At 65.4% G+C, this 15,826-nt stretch overlaps 4 protein-coding genes across 6 annotated transcripts; 3 read left to right on the forward strand and 1 right to left on the reverse strand.

The window, feature by feature from the left end:
- Positions 1 to 156: 156 nt before the first annotated feature.
- Positions 157 to 10,979, reverse strand: PAK4 (p21 (RAC1) activated kinase 4). Of its 3 annotated transcripts, XM_084501894.1 has the most exons (10): positions 10,917 to 10,979; positions 10,437 to 10,520; positions 5,585 to 5,808; positions 4,094 to 4,711; positions 3,097 to 3,540; positions 2,833 to 2,966; positions 2,617 to 2,743; positions 2,221 to 2,346; positions 2,000 to 2,134; positions 157 to 1,911 (listed from the first exon to the last, which is right to left on the reverse strand). In XM_084501894.1, the coding sequence occupies exons 3-10, from the start codon at positions 5,786 to 5,788 to the stop codon at positions 1,756 to 1,758; spliced, it is 1,944 nt and encodes a 647-aa protein (XP_084358020.1). In that variant the 5' UTR covers positions 5,789 to 5,808; positions 10,437 to 10,520; positions 10,917 to 10,979; the 3' UTR covers positions 157 to 1,755. The 3 variants fall into 3 exon arrangements, with proteins under 3 accessions (XP_084358020.1, XP_084358022.1, XP_084358021.1); XM_084501896.1 differs by lacking the exon at positions 4,094 to 4,711 and having other exon boundaries at positions 10,917 to 10,972; XM_084501895.1 differs by lacking the exons at positions 10,437 to 10,520; positions 10,917 to 10,979 and adding an exon at positions 7,564 to 7,666.
- On the forward strand, positions 165 to 953 carry SYCN (syncollin; the record flags this gene model as incomplete). Its single annotated transcript, XM_084501911.1, has 1 exon — positions 165 to 953. One exon carries the CDS (start codon positions 165 to 167, stop codon positions 561 to 563), a length of 399 nt encoding a protein of 132 aa, XP_084358037.1. The 3' UTR covers positions 564 to 953.
- Positions 10,980 to 11,152: 173 nt separating the features above from the next.
- MRPS12 (mitochondrial ribosomal protein S12) lies at positions 11,153 to 11,934 on the forward strand. Its single transcript, XM_084501910.1, has 3 exons — positions 11,153 to 11,175; positions 11,298 to 11,372; positions 11,462 to 11,934. Exons 2-3 carry the CDS (start codon positions 11,324 to 11,326, stop codon positions 11,857 to 11,859), a joined length of 447 nt encoding a protein of 148 aa, XP_084358036.1. The 5' UTR covers positions 11,153 to 11,175; positions 11,298 to 11,323; the 3' UTR covers positions 11,860 to 11,934.
- Positions 11,935 to 12,028: 94 nt separating this feature from the next.
- On the forward strand, positions 12,029 to 15,743 carry SARS2 (seryl-tRNA synthetase 2, mitochondrial). Its single transcript, XM_084501906.1, has 16 exons — positions 12,029 to 12,280; positions 12,485 to 12,580; positions 12,991 to 13,020; positions 13,123 to 13,263; positions 13,344 to 13,398; positions 13,518 to 13,581; positions 13,687 to 13,792; positions 13,955 to 14,002; positions 14,116 to 14,224; positions 14,448 to 14,493; positions 14,603 to 14,690; positions 14,777 to 14,889; positions 14,972 to 15,065; positions 15,151 to 15,243; positions 15,338 to 15,403; positions 15,501 to 15,743. The coding sequence occupies exons 1-16, from the start codon at positions 12,044 to 12,046 to the stop codon at positions 15,678 to 15,680; spliced, it is 1,566 nt and encodes a 521-aa protein (XP_084358032.1). The 5' UTR covers positions 12,029 to 12,043; the 3' UTR covers positions 15,681 to 15,743.
- Positions 15,744 to 15,826: the final 83 nt, after the last annotated feature.

Raw genomic sequence — 15,826 nt, forward strand, 5'->3', positions numbered from 1 at the left:
GGGACTTTTGGGGAAGGGGGGGCACAGCTGGGGCCCTTCCCAGGGCTGCTGCGGCCTGGGGCAGGTGGGGCCGTTCCCAGGGAGGGGGCTGTGTTTTGGGGAGGGCGGGGGGGGCACCTTGGGGCGATAAATGGGGGCGGCGGTGGGGCCGGGGCTGAGCAGCGATGGCGGTGCCGGTGCTGGTGGCGGTGCTGGCGGCGGTGCTGGCGGGGGCCGGGGCCCAGTGCCCGGCGGCGGCCGACCTGCGGGGGGTGAACGGCACCCGGGTGTGCGCCGAGCTCTTCACCGACGACAGCCCCTACTACGACAAGTGCTGCAGGGGCAAGTCGCTGGTGGTGGAGTGCGGCGCCGACGTGCCCTACGTGCCCTGGGAGTGGTCGGGCAGCGTCTCCTCGCTGGTGGTGGGGCCCCGCTGCCAGCTGACCGTGTGGGCGCTGCCCGGCAAGCACGGGAAGATGAAAACGTTCGGGTCGGGAGCGGTGCCGCGGCTGCAGGAGGTGCGGCGGGGGCTCTTTGGGACCTGGAACAACGCCATCCGCGGGTACTACTGCAAGTGCAGCTGAGGGGGGCGGCGCAGGGCAGCAATGCGGGGCAACGCCGGCCGCGGCGCGTCAACGAGAGTCAACGTGAGTCAACGCGCACCAACAAGAGTCAACGCGAGCCACCACACGTCAACCGGAGTCCACACAAGGCAGCGCTGGCCACCAAACATCAGCATGAGGCTACACGAGTCACCAGTGGCCACCGCACGTCACCACGAGTCAACGCTGGCCAACGTGAGTCAACGCGGGTCAACGCAAGTCAATGCTGGCCAACGTGAGTCAACACGAGTCAAGGCAAGTCAACGCTGGCCAACGCTGATGGAGGTGGGCTGCCCCAGCTGCCCGGACCCCCCCAAGCCCCCCGCCCTCTTCCAGCTCTCGGCACAGCCAATAAAGCCCTGAGGATGTGCAGCTCCAGCCTGGCAGGTGCTTTATTGGGGAGGGGACGTGGGGTGGGGGGCGCGGCGGCAGCTTTTAGGGTCCCCATGGGCACCCCCTCCCCAATATTACCTCCTCATCCCCAAGCAGGGAGCCGGTGGCTGCAGGGCCCCCCCACACACCGTGACCGTGTCCCCTGTCCACAGCCCTCCCACCTCCCCCAAAAAAGCACAGAGGGGGGGACACGGCGCTCTCCAAAATGACACGTGTAATCTCCAGGGGGCCCCGCGGCAGCCCTGGGGCTCCCCCATCCTGCGGCATTACAAAACGACAATATAAATAGCTTTAGTTAAAAAAAAAAAAAAGAACAAAAACAAAACAAAAAAAAGAGTGTTGGGGTGGAGGGGGGGGGGGGCCCAAATCAGTAGTGTGGCCGCGGGGCTGTAGTGTTGGGGCTGCGGGGACACGTCCCTCCCCCAGGGGGGGTGCAGGTGGCCTGACCCCCCTGATGGGGACAGAAAGGATTTAAAAGGAAAAAAAGAAAAGGGGGGGGGGGGGGTGTTGAGATGTCCCAAAAGGCCCCCCCCGGGGTGGGAACGACACAGGGGCTTGGTGAGGTTGGGATAAGCCCCCGGCCCCACAAACCTGTGGGGAAAAGGGGGACGAGGCCAGCACCACGGCCTTGCCCCTCCCCACACGCCCCCCCCGACTCAGTAGTACGGTGCGGGAGGGCCGGGCCCCCCCCAGCTGCCCCCCAGTCTCCCCCAGTAGCGGCACAGTCACAAATCCAGTTCGAGGCGAGAGCCGGGAGGGGGCCGGGGCGGCCGGCGGCCCCTCACCGCATGCGGTTCTGGCGCATGAGGGGCACGATGCAGGAGGGGGGGCCCGCCTTGCCCAGGAAGGGGTGCTTCAAGAGTTCGTTGGCCGTGGCCCGCTGCACCGGGTCCCGCACCAGCATGCGGTCCAGGAAGCCTTTGAGAGAGGGGGAAACCTGCGGGGATAAAGCCGGGGGGGTCATCAGGGGGAGGGGAAGCAGCCTGGGGGAGTCCCCGGCCCGGCCGCCCCTCTCTTGGCTTTACCTTGTGCATGTTTTTGAGCTTGGGGGGCAGATTGTCCCGGATCATCTTCATGGCCTTCAGGGGCGGCTCGTTGAAGTACGGCGGCTCCCCGTCCACCATCTCGATGACCATCACGCCCAGGGACCAGATATCCACCTGCGGGCAGGAGGAGGGGAGCGTGAGGGGGGTTCTTTTGGGGGTAACAGCCCCCCCCCGAGCCCCAGAGCCACCCCCCGACTCACCTCGGGGCCGTAGGGCAAGCGGGAGATGAGCTCCGGCGCCATCCAGTACGGGGTCCCCACCAGCGACTTGCGCCGCGGCACCTCCTTGTTCACTTGGGCGCAAAACCCAAAATCGGAGAGTTTCACCTGGAGGCCAGGGAAGGCAGCGGTGAGAACGGCCCCGGCCCCGTTTCAGCCGGGGGGGGACACACGCTTTCACTGCTTTCTGGGATCGACCCCATCCCAGGGGGGATTTCAGGTGTGTCACAGCTCCCGCTCCCACCCCAAAATTGCCCCTCACAGGCTCCCAGCTCGCATCCCCGCCTCAAAAAGCCCCAAAAACGCCTCCGCTGCCCGTTTTTGGTGCTTTTTTTTTTTTTTTGGAGGAGGAGAAGGAGGAAGGGAAGCGGCACCTACCCGGCCGTCGTGCGTCAGCAGGATGGAGTCGCTCTTGATGTCGCGGTGGATGACGCCCTGCGCGTGCAGGACGGACAGGGCCTTAAGCACGGCCAGGCAGACGGCTGCGATCTGCTCCTCGTTCATCCTGCGGGGGGGGAGGAAAAAGGGGGGTGAGGGGCCAAGGAGACACCCCTGGGGTTTGGGGGAGGGTCGGGGGGGGGGTCTGGGACCCACCTGGTGTGCGTGACGATGTCGGTGAGCGCGCCGCCCTCCAGGAACTCCATCACCACCCAGAGCTCGTCGCCCACCAGGTAGCTGTTGTACATCTCCACCACGTTCTCGTGCTGGTAATCCCGCATGATCACCACCTGCCGAGGGAGCAGAGGCAGGGGGAGGCTCAGGGAGGGGCGTGCCCAACTCCCAGCGCCAAAAACGGCCGCGTTCAACCCAAAAAAAAACACAACAAAAGCCGCGGGGTCCCCGCTGCGCCGCCTGTACCTCGTTAAAGAGCAGCTCGCGCCGCTGCTGCTTGCGCAGGTCCATCTTCTTGACGGCCACCAGCTTGCCCGTGCTCTTGATGGTGGCGATGCAGACGATGCCGGTGGAGCCCTCGCCGATCTTGATGAAGTTGTCCAGGTAGCTGCGGGGGTCCCCGGGGTCCACCACCATCTGCAGGGCCGCCCGGAACTGCTCGTGGGAGACGCGTTGGGGCTCCCGCTGCGGCGAGCGGGGCTGCTGCTGCTGGGGGGGGGCCGTGGCGGCGGCGGCGGGGGGCTGGCGGGCGAGGTGGGGGTCGGAGGCGTGCGGGGTGAGGCCGGCGGGGGGCTCGGGGCCGCCTTTGGAGCGCGGCGGGCCGGGCGGGGGGGCGCGGGAGGAGCCGCTGGTGCCGCTCACCGGCCCGTTCGATGCCACCTCCTGCGGGCGTCCCGGCCGGTGCTCTGCCTGTGGGGGGGGGGGGGGAAAACGGGAGGAGAGGGTCTGGGTTAATGCCAAAAGAGGGTCCAGGGGGAGGGATGGTGCAGGATTTGGCCGCCGGGCACCGAGCACCGGGTGCTGACGGTGTGGTGAGGACGCTGCCGGAGGAAAAGGCGGCGTTGGACGGGCTCGGAAGGAGCAAGGAGAGCGAGGAGAGCGGGGAGGAGGCGACCACAGCGGCGCTGGGGGCTGCTTCCGAGCCCCCCCGGCCCCAAAAAAAGGCTGGGGCTGGCACAAGGGAGCCGAGGGGCGACGCTGGCACGGCCCCAGGGAGGAAAAGCACGGAGCAGAGGCGGCCGGCGCGGGGCCGGTGGTCTTCGGCACAGGCCAGTCCCCATGGGAGCGGCGCTCGTTTAGGAAGCAGAGGAGAGAGGCTGCTTTTGGAGGAGGAGGAGGGCAGGCAGAGCGAGGAGAAAGAGGAAAAAAAAACCAAAAAAACACAAAAAACCACAACCCCAGCCGGGGGAGGAGAGATCTCTGCCAAGCTCTGCGCGGAGAGGGGGAGCGGGGGGGCCTTTACCTGTGAACCCGCGCCCCTGCCGGGGTCGGTGTCGGCCCGCGGGTAGGTATTAAAGGGGCGTCCCGTCTGCTGAGCCGTCTTCATCACCCCCTCGCTCACCGGGATGTTGGGAGTCCGCATATTGGGCCCCGAGAGCGGGCGCTTGTCGCGGGGGGACTGCGGGCTGCTGTCGGCGGCGTAGGTGGATTTGGGGCGGCGCTCGCAGGGCTCGGGGCGCTCCCGCCGCAGCACGGGCTCGCCGCAGTCCCGGTCGGGGGGCCTGGGGTACTCGGGGGGGGGCGGGCGGCCCCCGGCGCCCTTGGGGCCGGGCTCCTGGCCGCGGGGCTGCTGCGGGTGGTGGGCGCGCTGCTCCTCCCCGTCCCGGGGTCTCTCCTGGCCCTGCTCTAGCTCGCCGCGGGCGCCGTGGAGCTTCTTGTCCTTGCCCCGGGCGTCGTGCGGGCGGGCAGCGGGGGGGCCCTCGGAGAGGCCGTTCTCCTGGTAGAGGTGGTCGCGGCGGGGCGGGAAGGGGGGGCTGTCCCTGCGCAGAGAATTGGAACGGGACACGGACATGTTCTCAAACTCGTCCAGCAGCCAGCTGAGGGAGCCGTCCTTGGCGGCTTTGGTGCCCCGCACGATGGTCTTTTTGTGTGTGTTTTTTTTGTTTTTTTGTTTGTGTTTTTTTTTGGCGCAGGAGGCGGGACGGGATGGCGGGCAGGAACACAAAACACAACAAAAAGAAAAGAAAAAAAGAAAAAAAAGGGGAAGAAAATAAAACAAATAAAAATGAAATGCCTGGTGGTGACGGGGACGGGGAGGGGGCGGCTCACACAGACGGGACGAGGGGAGGGGAGGGGAAGGGACGGGGTTTCTGCCGGCTGGCCTGGATGCTCCCGGTCCATTAAATCACCTCCCAATTAGCAGAGCGCTGTTAATGGGAGCTGGCCGAGCCCTGCAGAGGAAGGGGAGAGCAGCCCTGGCTTCCCCACAGCCTCAGGGCCCGCCCCACGCTGTCCCGAGCCTTTCCAGGAGGTTTCCAGGCGTCATCGGACCCAAATAACGGGGTCCAGCCCCGGGGAGCACAGCCCCTACCCCTTTTCTTTTGTGCTGTGGGAGCATCCAGCCAAAGCGGGCCCGTGGTGGGGGCCAGCAGGGCAGAAGGGAGATGCCGGGGACCAAATGAGGGTGACGGGGGAGGAAGAGAGGAGCTGGGGCGGGCAGACGAGCCAGACTTTAAAAGACGACGTGACGGTGGCGGGGGGCAACAGGCACGGGGAGGGGAAGGGGCAGGCACCTTTTTGGGCTTCCTTTTAGGAGTTTTTGGGTTTCCTTGTAGGATTTTTTGTGTTTTTTTTTTTTTCCCATGAGGGTGAGGACGGGGAGAGGTTGTGGAGACATCCAAAGGGCCCGGCGGGTTACGGGGCCCCGGCTGCCACCTTACCTGCTGCGTGGCACCCCGGGAGGGGGGGGGGCACAAAACCCAGCCTGGGCTCCCCGGCCCCGAAAGCCGCCTACCTTCTGCGAGCCGTGCTGGATGGCGGTGATGCAGACGGGGTCCACCAGCGGCTTGGGCCGCTTGGCCGACTCCTCGATGATGCCCTGCCATTGGCGCGGCAGCCCCGTGAACTTCTGCTCCTGCTGGTCGTAGCCCGTGTGGACGCGGTGCTCGAAGTTGGAGGGAGCCGAGATCTCCAGGCGCTTCTTCTTCTTGCTGAACATGGTGGGGCCGCCTACGGGACCTGGGGGGTGAAAAAAATGAGGCCCGGAGGAGGACGGAGGCGGGGAGGTGGGAAAGAAGCACCCCTGCTCCGTCCCTCCTGCTTTTATTACACGACGGCCCAGCAGCCAAAGCAAACTGGGAGCTTTTTGTGGTCCTGGGAGCACTTCCCGCAGTGTTTTCCGCTGTGGTGCATGGATTTGGGGATTTTGGGGGCTTTTTGTTGTACAAATCCAGGTCCTGCAGCCTTCAGCACCTCTTGGTGTAGCACTGGGCTGGTGCGGGGCCCCCAAATCGTGCTGCCACCACGGCAGCTTCCCTTTGCTCAGCCCACCTCGATGTAACGCTCCGAAATTTAAGAAGTTGAGCAAAAGCTGCCTGCAATCACAAGCTGGGAGCCTTCTCGGGCCTTGGGGCCAAGCAAGAAGGGCCCGAGTGTTTGCTCAGCTGCTCCAGCACCCCGAGGAGCCTCAGATACGCACGGCGAGGCTGCTGGAGCCAAATCTGACACGGCCATGCCCCTTCTGGGACACCCAGCAGCGGGGAGAAGCCCGTTGGGTGCAGGAAAACAGTGAAAAGGGAACAAAAAGGGAACAAAGAGGGAACAAATCCTCTTCCCCGGGGGGTCCTGTCAGGCTGCCGCCCCCCAGCTCGATGTCTGACGCCCCCCCTCGTGTCCAGGGCCGTGGTCCTGAGGTTCTCGGCCCCACAAAAAGCCCTCGGGGTCTGTAGGACAAGGAACAGGAGGGACAAAGCCCGGGGTGGAGGAAGCCAGGCCCCAGGGCGGACCCCGGGGCGCTTTGTCCCGGTGTAAACACCGGGGGCAGGCACAATGGGGGCTTGTTTACACCCCCGCATCCTGCCCAGCTCCGCGCTCGGGTTTTGATTCTGCCCAGCAGGAGCTCGGGGCGCTGGCGGAACTTTTCCTAAAACCAACAATTTTCCGTGAGCCAGGCAGCGCCACCTCGGTCCCTGCAGCCACCACCTACCTCCGAGCTCCTCCGGACCTCAGCCTGGGAGGGGAAAGGCCGAAATTTTGGGGTTAGGAGAGAAAAAAAAACCACCACCAGGTCGCCGTGCCAAATCCCCCAAGTTTTCCTCATCGTGCCAAGGAAAACGAGCGGCCCCGGGGGGGGCAGAGCCCGGCCAGGTGGGTTCAGGACGGGGAAGCAGAGGGCTGGGACCGGCCCCAGGAGGCCCCGCGTCCTCAGGGCTTGGTGGTGGCAGCTTTTTTTTTTTCTTCCTGCCTTTTTTTTTTTTTTTTTTCCCTCGCAGGAGCTGAGGAGCAGGAGGGCGAGCCCCGCGCTGCCCCAACCCGTCCTGCAGGAGCAGCTCGCTCCCAGCACTTCGGGACGCCACCGCACGCACCCAGCGCTTCCAGCACCACCACCACCACCACCCGGCTCCCCCCCCGCCCCCCCCCACCTCCTGGCAGCGATTTGGGGCCGTTTCCTTCCATTCTGCGGCTCCCCGGCGCCAAACTTCACAGCTCCGGGGGTCGAGCCCTTCCTTCGCGCAGGAAATCGCGGCCCCGGCGCCCGCAGCCACGCTCCCGGCGGGGGATTTGCCTTCCTGCCCCCCGTTTTCAGGGCTCGGAGCCCCCCGTTGGGCACGGGGGGGCGTTAAAATTCCTCCCCGATTTCAAATTTTACCATTTTGAACATTTTGAAGGCCCCGCGTGGAGCCCGGCCCCCGTTTTACCCCACAAAACCTCCCCTTGGCCCCAAATCCCGAGCTGCTCGGGGGCGAGCACGCGGCCACCTCGGGGGCTCGTTACCTTAACGAGGTCGGTCCCGGTTCTCCCGGGGGGGGGCTTCAGGCCGGGCTCTGGGGCCGGGGCAGCTTCACCTCGCTCCGAGGCGCCGCCGGCTGAAGTCATCCCGGGGCGCGCAGGCGCTGTGCTCCGCCGCCCCCCCCCAGCCACCTGCGAGCCTCTCGCCGCCCCCCGCCCAGCCCCGGGGGTCCCGGCCATGGCTCTCACCCCACAGAACCCCCCCCCCCCGAGACAAAGAACCCCCCCCCCCCGTGTGACATTTTGGGCAGAAATCCCCTTTCTGGATGAGTTTTAGGGCTCGGCGGGATGCGGTCCCAGCTCAGGGGTCCCTGCCAGGTACCGGGGGTCTTTTTTTTTTTTTGGGGGGGGAGAGGTAGGGGTTAAACCCAGCCCGCTGCCCCCCCCCCAGCCCAGCACATTCCTCACAGCCCAGGTCCCCTGCGCTTTGTTTAATTAGTCAGCCATTAACGAGCACTGCTGGCAGGCAGGGCAGAGCTCTGCCCTCGCGCCAGCGCCTCCCGAATCCGAGGGGGGGGCCCGGGGGCAGCTCAGCTCCCGGCTCCAAACCCCCCTGCTGCAATTTTAGGAGAGCCCCGAGCAGGGAAAGCTCCTGCTCCAGGCGCTTCCGACCTCGCCCGGGCTCCAAAAGTGAAGAAACTTCCCCAAAAAAGCCCCCCCCGCGGCGCTCACCCCTCCCCAAAACCCCACCTGCAGCTCCTTAAAAATAATAATAAAATAAAACCGAACCCCAGCAGGACCCCGCACCGCTCAGCTGCGAGCCCGAGGGGAAGAAAACTGCCTGATAAAACCCAGCGGGGAGGGTGCGGGGACCGAGGGACCCCCTGGAGGGCTCCGTTTTGGGGGAAAAGGGGACAGAAACGGGGTTTGGGGTTCAGGGGAGTCACAAAACTCCCCAGGAAAGTCACAAAATCCCTCCTGAAGCCACAGACTCTTCAGGGGAGGGGAGGCGGCAGCCCCGAGGGGGCGACCCAAGGACCTGGTCCCCGTGGTGTAACGGAGCTCTAATTACCATCTTCCAGGGGCTCTAATTACCATATTCCGGGGGCTTTAATTACCATAGTCCGGGGGTTGGAGCGTCTCTGCCGTGCGAGAGCCGGGAGGGAGGGCAGGAGGCCGAGCAGCGGGGCTCGGAGGGGTTAAAGCAGCCGGAGCGGAGGAGATTTGAGCCGGGGGGAGCCAATGAGGCAGCAACGTTTGAACAGCTTTTGAAACAAAGCAGCCACTCAAGGGGCAGGACGGAGGCAGCCCCGCGGCTCTCCCGGCCTGTTGCAGCCCCTGGCGAGGAGCAGAGAGCCGGCAGCGAGCCCTCGGAGCCCCCCGTCCCCTCTGGGGGATGAGAGATGTCCCTCAGACGCGGGCAGGGACCAGCAGCAGCTCGGAAATCTCCAATTTCCAACTTTTCAGCCCATAAAACCCCGGCAGCCGCAGTCCCAAACTGAGGATGGGGCAGGGGGGCCCTGCCGGAGCTCCCCCCCGGCCCCAGCCCGCTACCGAGAAGCCCATTTTGGCCCTTTACTACTTGGTGCTAATTAAACTGCGAGCTGATTAGGCGGGGCAAGCCTTTAATTAGCCTCTCGCACCGCTGACAGAAATCGCAGCTCACCTGCGAGGAGCGACACGGGGGGAGGAAGAGGGCAGCGAGCGCGGCTCAGGGGAGTTTTGTTGCTGGTTACAGCCGGCTCTTCATTAAAAGAGGCATTAATTAATCAGTGTGGATCCCCCGCTCCCGAAACCGGAGCTGGGAGCTCGCAGGCAGAGTTATTTTTCTGGGGAGAAACCCCGAGGGTTTGGTTCAAAGGCGCACGGAGCTCATGGGGCGCTGAGGGCAGTAAGGGGCTCCTTCCCCCACTCATCCACCGCCCCAAAATCCCCCCAAAACCCTAAAAATGAACCCCAATGAAACATAAAATGGGACCACCTGGAGAAAGAGCGCGGTTTCCACCCAAAAAGCATCAGCCAGGCTGAGGAAAACTTCCTCAAGAGGCTGCCAGGGCCGGTCCGTGTTTGTCCTGGCAGCAGGCTGCTCCTTCTTTGGCCACAGCCCCAATTTTGGGGCTGTCCTGGGGGGGCTGCGTGTCCCCCAGAGCCGCCCTCCGCTGCTTTTTGTCCTCTTCCAGCTTCCCCCACCCAGCAAACAAAGCCCTGCCGGCCACGGGAGGGCCGAAAATGCAGCACAACGCGTTTATCCCCGGCAGCCGAGCTCAGCTGAGGGAACAGCTGAGGGAGAGGGCACGGAGTTACGCAAACAAATAAACCCAGAGCCCGAGACGGGCTGGGAGTGGCGCTTTCTGTTCTCATTCCGTTCAAAGCGGGTGAAATCGACCCGGCGAGGGCCGCCCAGGGCGAGGCAGGGGGCAGAAAAACACGGGAGGGCTCGGAGAAACCCAGCCCGGAGCTCCCCACGGCTCCACTCACCTTGAGAGCAGTGAGAGGAAAGCCGGGGGGTGTTTGAGGAGCCCAGAAGAGAACCCCCAGGACCTTCTGCTCTGACTCTTTATGTAGAAAAAAAAAATCTTTGAGTCTTTGCAACCTGTTGCAACTACCTGCGTGAGCTCAGCTGGACCCGAGCGCGTGGGGAGGAAAGCACCTGGCTGTGCACGCCCCAAAGAGCCAAATGAAGGCTCTGGGAGCTTTAAATTTAATATTTCTTCCTTAAAAGTCTCCCAGTGACGGCGCTTTTCCTGATTTTTCTCCCTCTATTCTGGCCAGCGCTTGGGGAACAGCCCCGGCGAGGCAGGAGGACGCTTTGGGGACGCCACAGCCCAAAAGCATGCCCAGAATTAGTACTTTTGGGATAAAAAACAAACAAAAACCACTCAAAGCAGGGGCAGGAGCCGGCTCTGCCTTCCCCCTACCTGCAGCTCCTCACCGCATGCCGGGCCCCAGGCGGGCGACGCTCCTCCAGCGGGCACGGGGCCGCTCAGCTCCCACCGCTCGCCCTGCGGGACGAAACCAGGGCTGTTTTGGGGCTGTTTGAGGCTGTTTTGGGGTTGTTTGGGGACCGTTTTGGGGCTGTTTGGGGGTCAGCGCTCCCCCTCAGCCCCCCCCAGGTTTTGGGGCACCCCACACCCCCCACCCGCCTCCCCCTGCCCCATTCTGCCCCCGTTCCCCCCCATTTCCCCCACCTCCCCCCATTCTTCCCCTTTCCCCTCACTCCCAGCCCCTTTTTGCCCCACCCCAGCCCCATTCAGTGCGCCCCCCTCCCTATCGCACCCCCTAACCCCCCCCAAACCCAAGAACCCCCCCCAAAAACCCTCCCGAGCCCCCCAAAAACACCTCCCAAGCCTCTTAAGACCCCTCCCGAGCCCCCCAGGACCCCCCCCGACCCCTCTCACCCCGCCGGGCCCGGCCCCGCCGCTCCCCCCTCACTCGGCCGCCGCCATGTTGTGAGGGCGCCGCAGCCCCTGCCCGCCCCCTCCCGTTGCCTAGGCAACAAGCCCCACCCCCCGCAACAACACCCGCCCCCCCGCCAATCACCCGCAGGTCGGGCCGGGCGCAGCCAATCGCGAGTTGCTCCGCGAGATTGGCGTTCGCGCCGGCCAATCGGAGAGCGGGGAGGCGGGACGGAGGGAGCCTGAGGGGTGGAGGTGCGAGGTAAAATGGCGGCGGGGTGAGGGGCGGGAGGAACCGCTCCCGGGCCGGCCCCGAGGCGGGATGGGGGGGCCCGGGGGAGGGCAGGGAGGCGGGCGGCGTTAACCGGGTGTCCCCCCACGCAGGCCCCACCGGCGCCGGGTCCCGTAGGATGGCGCTCCGCAATCTGCTGAGGGCCGCGGCCTCCCTGCGCGGCTGCGGTGCGTATCCCCGGCCCCTCCCAGCGCTGCTCGGGCCTCCCCGAGCCGCCCCGTGGCCTCTCATTTATCCCGCCTTTCCCTCCCCGCAGTTCTCGGGGCGCTGCCCCCCGCTGAGAAGCAGCCAGCCGCCCCGGGCTTGCAGCAGGCCGCCGGCATGGCCACCCTGAACCAGATGCACCGGAAGGGCCGGCCCCCGCCGCCCCCCGTCAAGCTGGGGCCCACCTTCGGGCGGCCGCAGCTGAAGGGGGTGGTGATCAAAACTCTCATCCGCAAGCCCAAGAAGCCCAACTCGGCCAACCGCAAGTGCGCGCGGGTGCGCCTGAGCAACGGCAAGGAGGTGGTGTGCTTCATCCCCGGCGAGGGCCACAACCTGCAGGAGCACCACGTCGTGCTGGTGCAGGGCGGCCGCACGCAGGACCTGCCGGGGGTCAAGCTGACCATCGTGAGGGGCAAGTACGACTGCGCCCACGTCCAGAAGAAGAAGTAAACGGCAGTGAGAGACAGTTGGGGGGATAATGGGGTCGTTTTTATGCCATTAAAGTCGAGCTCTGACCCGCCCGGACGCGCTGCGTGCTCTGTGAGGGGACGTAGAGAGGAGGGAGGGGCTTAAATAGCGGCTGGCCCCGCCTCTTCCGGTTTATGGAGGACCCGCTTCCGGTGCCGGATCCAAGATGGCGGCGCCCAGGGTGCTGCTGGCGGCGGCCCGGCGGGCGGCGGCGGCGACCGGAGGGGGGCGCGGCCGTCGCGCGGCGGGGGGCGTGGCCGCGCCGCCGGGGGGGCGGAGCCGGCTGTACGAGCACGCGCGCGAGGGGCTGAGCGCGCGGCCGCGCCTGGACGTGGAGGCGCTGAGCGGGCGCGAGCTGGAGAGGAGGCGGGGCCCGCTGCGGGAGGGAGACCTGCGAGACATCGTGAGAGGGGCGGGGCCTCGGGGGTGGGCGGGGTCTGTGGGACATCGTGAGCTGTGCGGGGCTTGGGGGGCCGGGGCTTGGGAGTGGGCGGGGCTTGTGTCCAGGAGGGGGCGGGGCCTCGGAGAGCAGCGGGTGCTGCCCGGAGAGCTCAAGGGGGCGGGGCTTGTGCTGTGGGCGGGGCCTGAGAGCTGGCCCCGCCCCCAGCTGCAGACCTGGGCCCGCCTACGCGAGGTGCGCGCCGCCATCGCCCGCCTCGAGGCCCAGAGGGACGACGTGGCCCGGGGCGTGCGGGAGCTGGTGGTGAGTGCCCCGAATGTCCCCGAATCGTCCCCAAACGTCCACAAAGTGTCCCCAAGCGACCCTAAACGTCTCCAATTTGGCCCCAAACTGTCCCCAGATATCCCAAAACATCCCCGAACTGTCCCAAAATGTCTCCAAATGTCCCCAAATTGTCCCCAGGTGTCCCAAAACATCCCCAAATGTCCCTAAACGTCCTCAGATTGTCCCCAGATGTTCCCAAATGACACTAAATGTCCCCAAATTGTCCCGAAAGGTCCCTAAACGTCCCCAGACTGACCCCAAACTATCCCCCAATGTCCCCAAATCATCCTGAAACGTCTCCAAGTGCCCCCAAACCGTCCCCAAACACCCTCCAATTGTCCCCAAACGCCCCCAAACCTCCCCATCCCTCACCCTCTCTCCCCCCCCAGGCCTCCCACGCCAAGGACGCGCTGCAGGCGGTAAGACCCCGGGGCTGGGGGGGTGCCTGGTGCCCCCCCCAGACCCAGCAACTGGGGGGGGATATGCGGGACGCTCGTCCCCGTCCCCTGTCCCCCCCCCAGGTCCCCGAATACGCGGCGCTGCGGGCGCGGGGCCGCCAGGTCCGGCTGCAGCTGCAGGCGCTGCTGGCGGAGGAGGCGGCGCTGGACGAACGCTTCTACCTCAAGGCGCTGCAGCTCCCCAACCGCACCCACCCCGAGGCGGTGAGCTCCCAAAACCCCCCCGTGTGTCCCCAAAACCCCCTGCCCCCCCCACAACACCCCCGCTCCCGTTCTCCTTCCAGCCCGTCGGGGATGAGAGCCAAGCGCGGGTGATGGAGGTGGTGGGAGAGAAGCCAGGTAGGGGGGGAACCTATGGGATGGGGGGGGGATTTCTTTTTGGGGGGGGGGTATATTGGGGGGTGCAGGGAGGAAGAGGAGGGTCCCGGGGTGATGAAGGCTCCCTCCTGTCCTCACAGTGTTCGACTTCCAGCCGCGGGGACACCTGGAGCTGGGCGAGGCGCTGGACATCATCCGGCAGCGGTGAGTTCCCCCCCCCTTTTATTACATCCCCCCCCAAATTCCAGTGACCCCCCCCAGGTCCCGGTACCCCCCCCCCCCGAGGTGACAGCCCTGTCCCCCTGCCAGGCGCCTGTCCCACGTCTCGGGGCACCGCTCCTACTACCTGTGCGGGGCGGGCGCGCTGCTGCAGCACGCACTGGTGAGCTTCGTCCTGGCCAAGCTGCTGCCCAAGGTGGGTGACCCCCCCAAAAAAAATCCTTAAATCCCCCAAAAAATCCTTAAATCCCCCCCAGATCCTAAAATCCCCCCCAACATCCTTAAATCCCCCCCCAGATCCTAAAATCCCCCCCAAAATCCTAAAATCCCCCCTCCCCAAATGCTCCTCTTGCTCCAGGGCTTCCTGCCCATGACGGTCCCTGACCTGCTGCGAGGCGCCGTCTTTGTAAGTGCCCCCCCCCCGGGTTTTTTGGGGTCCTGTCCCCATTCTCAGGGGTTTTTGGGGTCCTGCCCCCCCAGCACGAAGTGACCCCCCCCCCATGTGTCGTCCCCCCCCAGGAGGGGTGTGGGATGCAGCTCAACGCCTCCCCCTCGCCCGTTTACGCCATCGACCCCGCGCGCTTCGAGGACCTCTGCCTGGCCGGCACCTCCGAGGTGGGGATCGCAGGTGAGAAATGGGGTGAAAAGGGGGGGAAATGGGGAAAAGTGGAGGGAAAATAGGGAAAAGTGGAAAAAAAAATTGAAAAAATGGGGGGGAAGCGGGGAAAAATGGGGGGGAATGGGGGGAAATGGAGGGAAAATGGGAAAAATGGGGGAAAATGGGGGGAAATGGGGAAAATTTGGGGCAAAATGGGGCCAAACTCCCTGTTTTCCCCCATCTCTCCCCCCAGGGTACTTCATGGACCACGCGGTGCGGCTGCAGGACATGCCCATCAGGTACGGGGGCTGTGGGGCTGCTCTTTGGGGCCGGGGGGGCACTGGGGAGGCTTTTTTTTTGCTTGCCTGCCCCCCCCCCGACCCCTTTTTCCCCCCCCCCCCACCCCAGGGTCGTCTGCTCCAGCACGTGCTACCGCGCTGAGACCGACACGGGCCGGGAGCCCTGGGGGCTCTACCGCGTGCATCAGTTCACCAAGGTAGGGGCAGGGGGGGCTCAGGAACACCGGGGGGGGGGGCTCAGGACCACCGGGGGAGGTGCTTGGAACCATTCTGCCCCCCCAAGGTGGAGATGTTCGGGGTGACGGCGGCTGAGAGCGGGACGGAGAGCGAGGAGCTGCTGGCCGAGTTCGTGGCGCTGCAGAAGGAAATCTTCTCCGAGCTGGGGCTACATTACCGGTCAGTCTGGGGGGGTCAGGACCAAGGGGGGGCCCTGTCCGTGTGTGTCCCCCCCAAAAATATTTCATCCCTCTCCCTGCAGCGTCCTGGACATGCCCACGCAGGAGCTGGGGCTCCCCGCATACCGCAAGTTCGACATCGAAGCCTGGATGCCCGGCCGGGGCAAGTACGGGGAGGTGAGAGAGGGCAAAAAAACCCTGGGGGGGGGCAAATTACCCCTTTAAAAAAAAAAAATTACCCCCCCTTTTTATTTTTTTTTAGATCTCCAGCGCCTCCAACTGCACCGACTACCAAAGCCGGCGGCTCAACATCATGTACAGCGACGGGGCCGGGCGGCTGCGCCACGCGCACACGGTGGGTGCTGACCCCCCCCGGAGGTTTTTAACCCCCCCCCCGGGGTTTATGAGCCCCCCCCATCCCTTCACATCCCATCCTTTGCCCCCCCCAGGTGAACGGCACCGCCTGCGCTGTGGCGCGGATGCTCATCGCCCTCCTGGAGTGCAACCAGCAGCCGGTGCGTGGCGGGGGGGGAAGGGGACACAGACGAATTTTGGGGGGGCACAGAGCTGAGGGGGGGGCTAACGCTTCTCTGTCTCTTTGTGCCCCCCCAGGATGGCAGCGTTCGCGTGCCCCCTGCCCTGCAGCCCTTCGTGGGCCGCGCCGTGCTCACGCGGCCCCCGGCCCCGCTGCTGCGCTACATCGGCCCCAACCAGCCCGGGGGGGGGCCCCGGGGGGGTCCCCGCGCCGGTGGAGGGGACGCGGAGGAGCCCCCCCCCTCCCCAGAGCGTTAACGAATCCCTCAATTAAACATTTTGTTCCCCCCCCCAAGCAATAAAACATCGACAGGCGTTTTATGGGAACCAGATTTGAGGGGGGGGGAAAATGGAGGGGGGGCACATGGATGGGGGGCTGCCCCCCCTCTTTTTTTGTTTTTATT

Source organism: Aythya ferina (assembly GCF_964211825.1).
Source record: "Aythya ferina genome assembly, chromosome: 35".
In the NCBI taxonomy this organism is placed as follows: Eukaryota; Metazoa; Chordata; class Aves; order Anseriformes; family Anatidae; genus Aythya; species Aythya ferina.

Excerpts from the sequence above, each read along its gene's own strand:
- PAK4 (XM_084501894.1), bottom strand. The coding sequence starts at position 5,788 with ATGTTCAGCAAGAAGAAGAAGCGCCTGGAGATCTCGGCTCCCTCCAAC. Across the intron at positions 4,712-5,584 it reads TCCAGCACGGCTCGCAGAAG|ACCATCGTGCGGGGCACCAA; the intron begins GTAGGCGGCTTT and ends ACACACAAAAAG. Across the intron at positions 2,135-2,220 it reads GCTTGCCCTACGGCCCCGAG|GTGGATATCTGGTCCCTGGG; the intron begins GTGAGTCGGGGG and ends TCCTGCCCGCAG.
- MRPS12 (XM_084501910.1), top strand. The coding sequence starts at position 11,324 with ATGGCGCTCCGCAATCTGCTGAGGGCCGCGGCCTCCCTGCGCGGCTGC. Across the intron at positions 11,373-11,461 it reads GGCCTCCCTGCGCGGCTGCG|TTCTCGGGGCGCTGCCCCCC; the intron begins GTGCGTATCCCC and ends CCCTCCCCGCAG.
- SARS2 (XM_084501906.1), top strand. The coding sequence starts at position 12,044 with ATGGCGGCGCCCAGGGTGCTGCTGGCGGCGGCCCGGCGGGCGGCGGCG. Across the intron at positions 13,399-13,517 it reads GGTGGTGGGAGAGAAGCCAG|TGTTCGACTTCCAGCCGCGG; the intron begins GTAGGGGGGGAA and ends CTGTCCTCACAG. Across the intron at positions 15,066-15,150 it reads GCCGGGGCAAGTACGGGGAG|ATCTCCAGCGCCTCCAACTG; the intron begins GTGAGAGAGGGC and ends ATTTTTTTTTAG.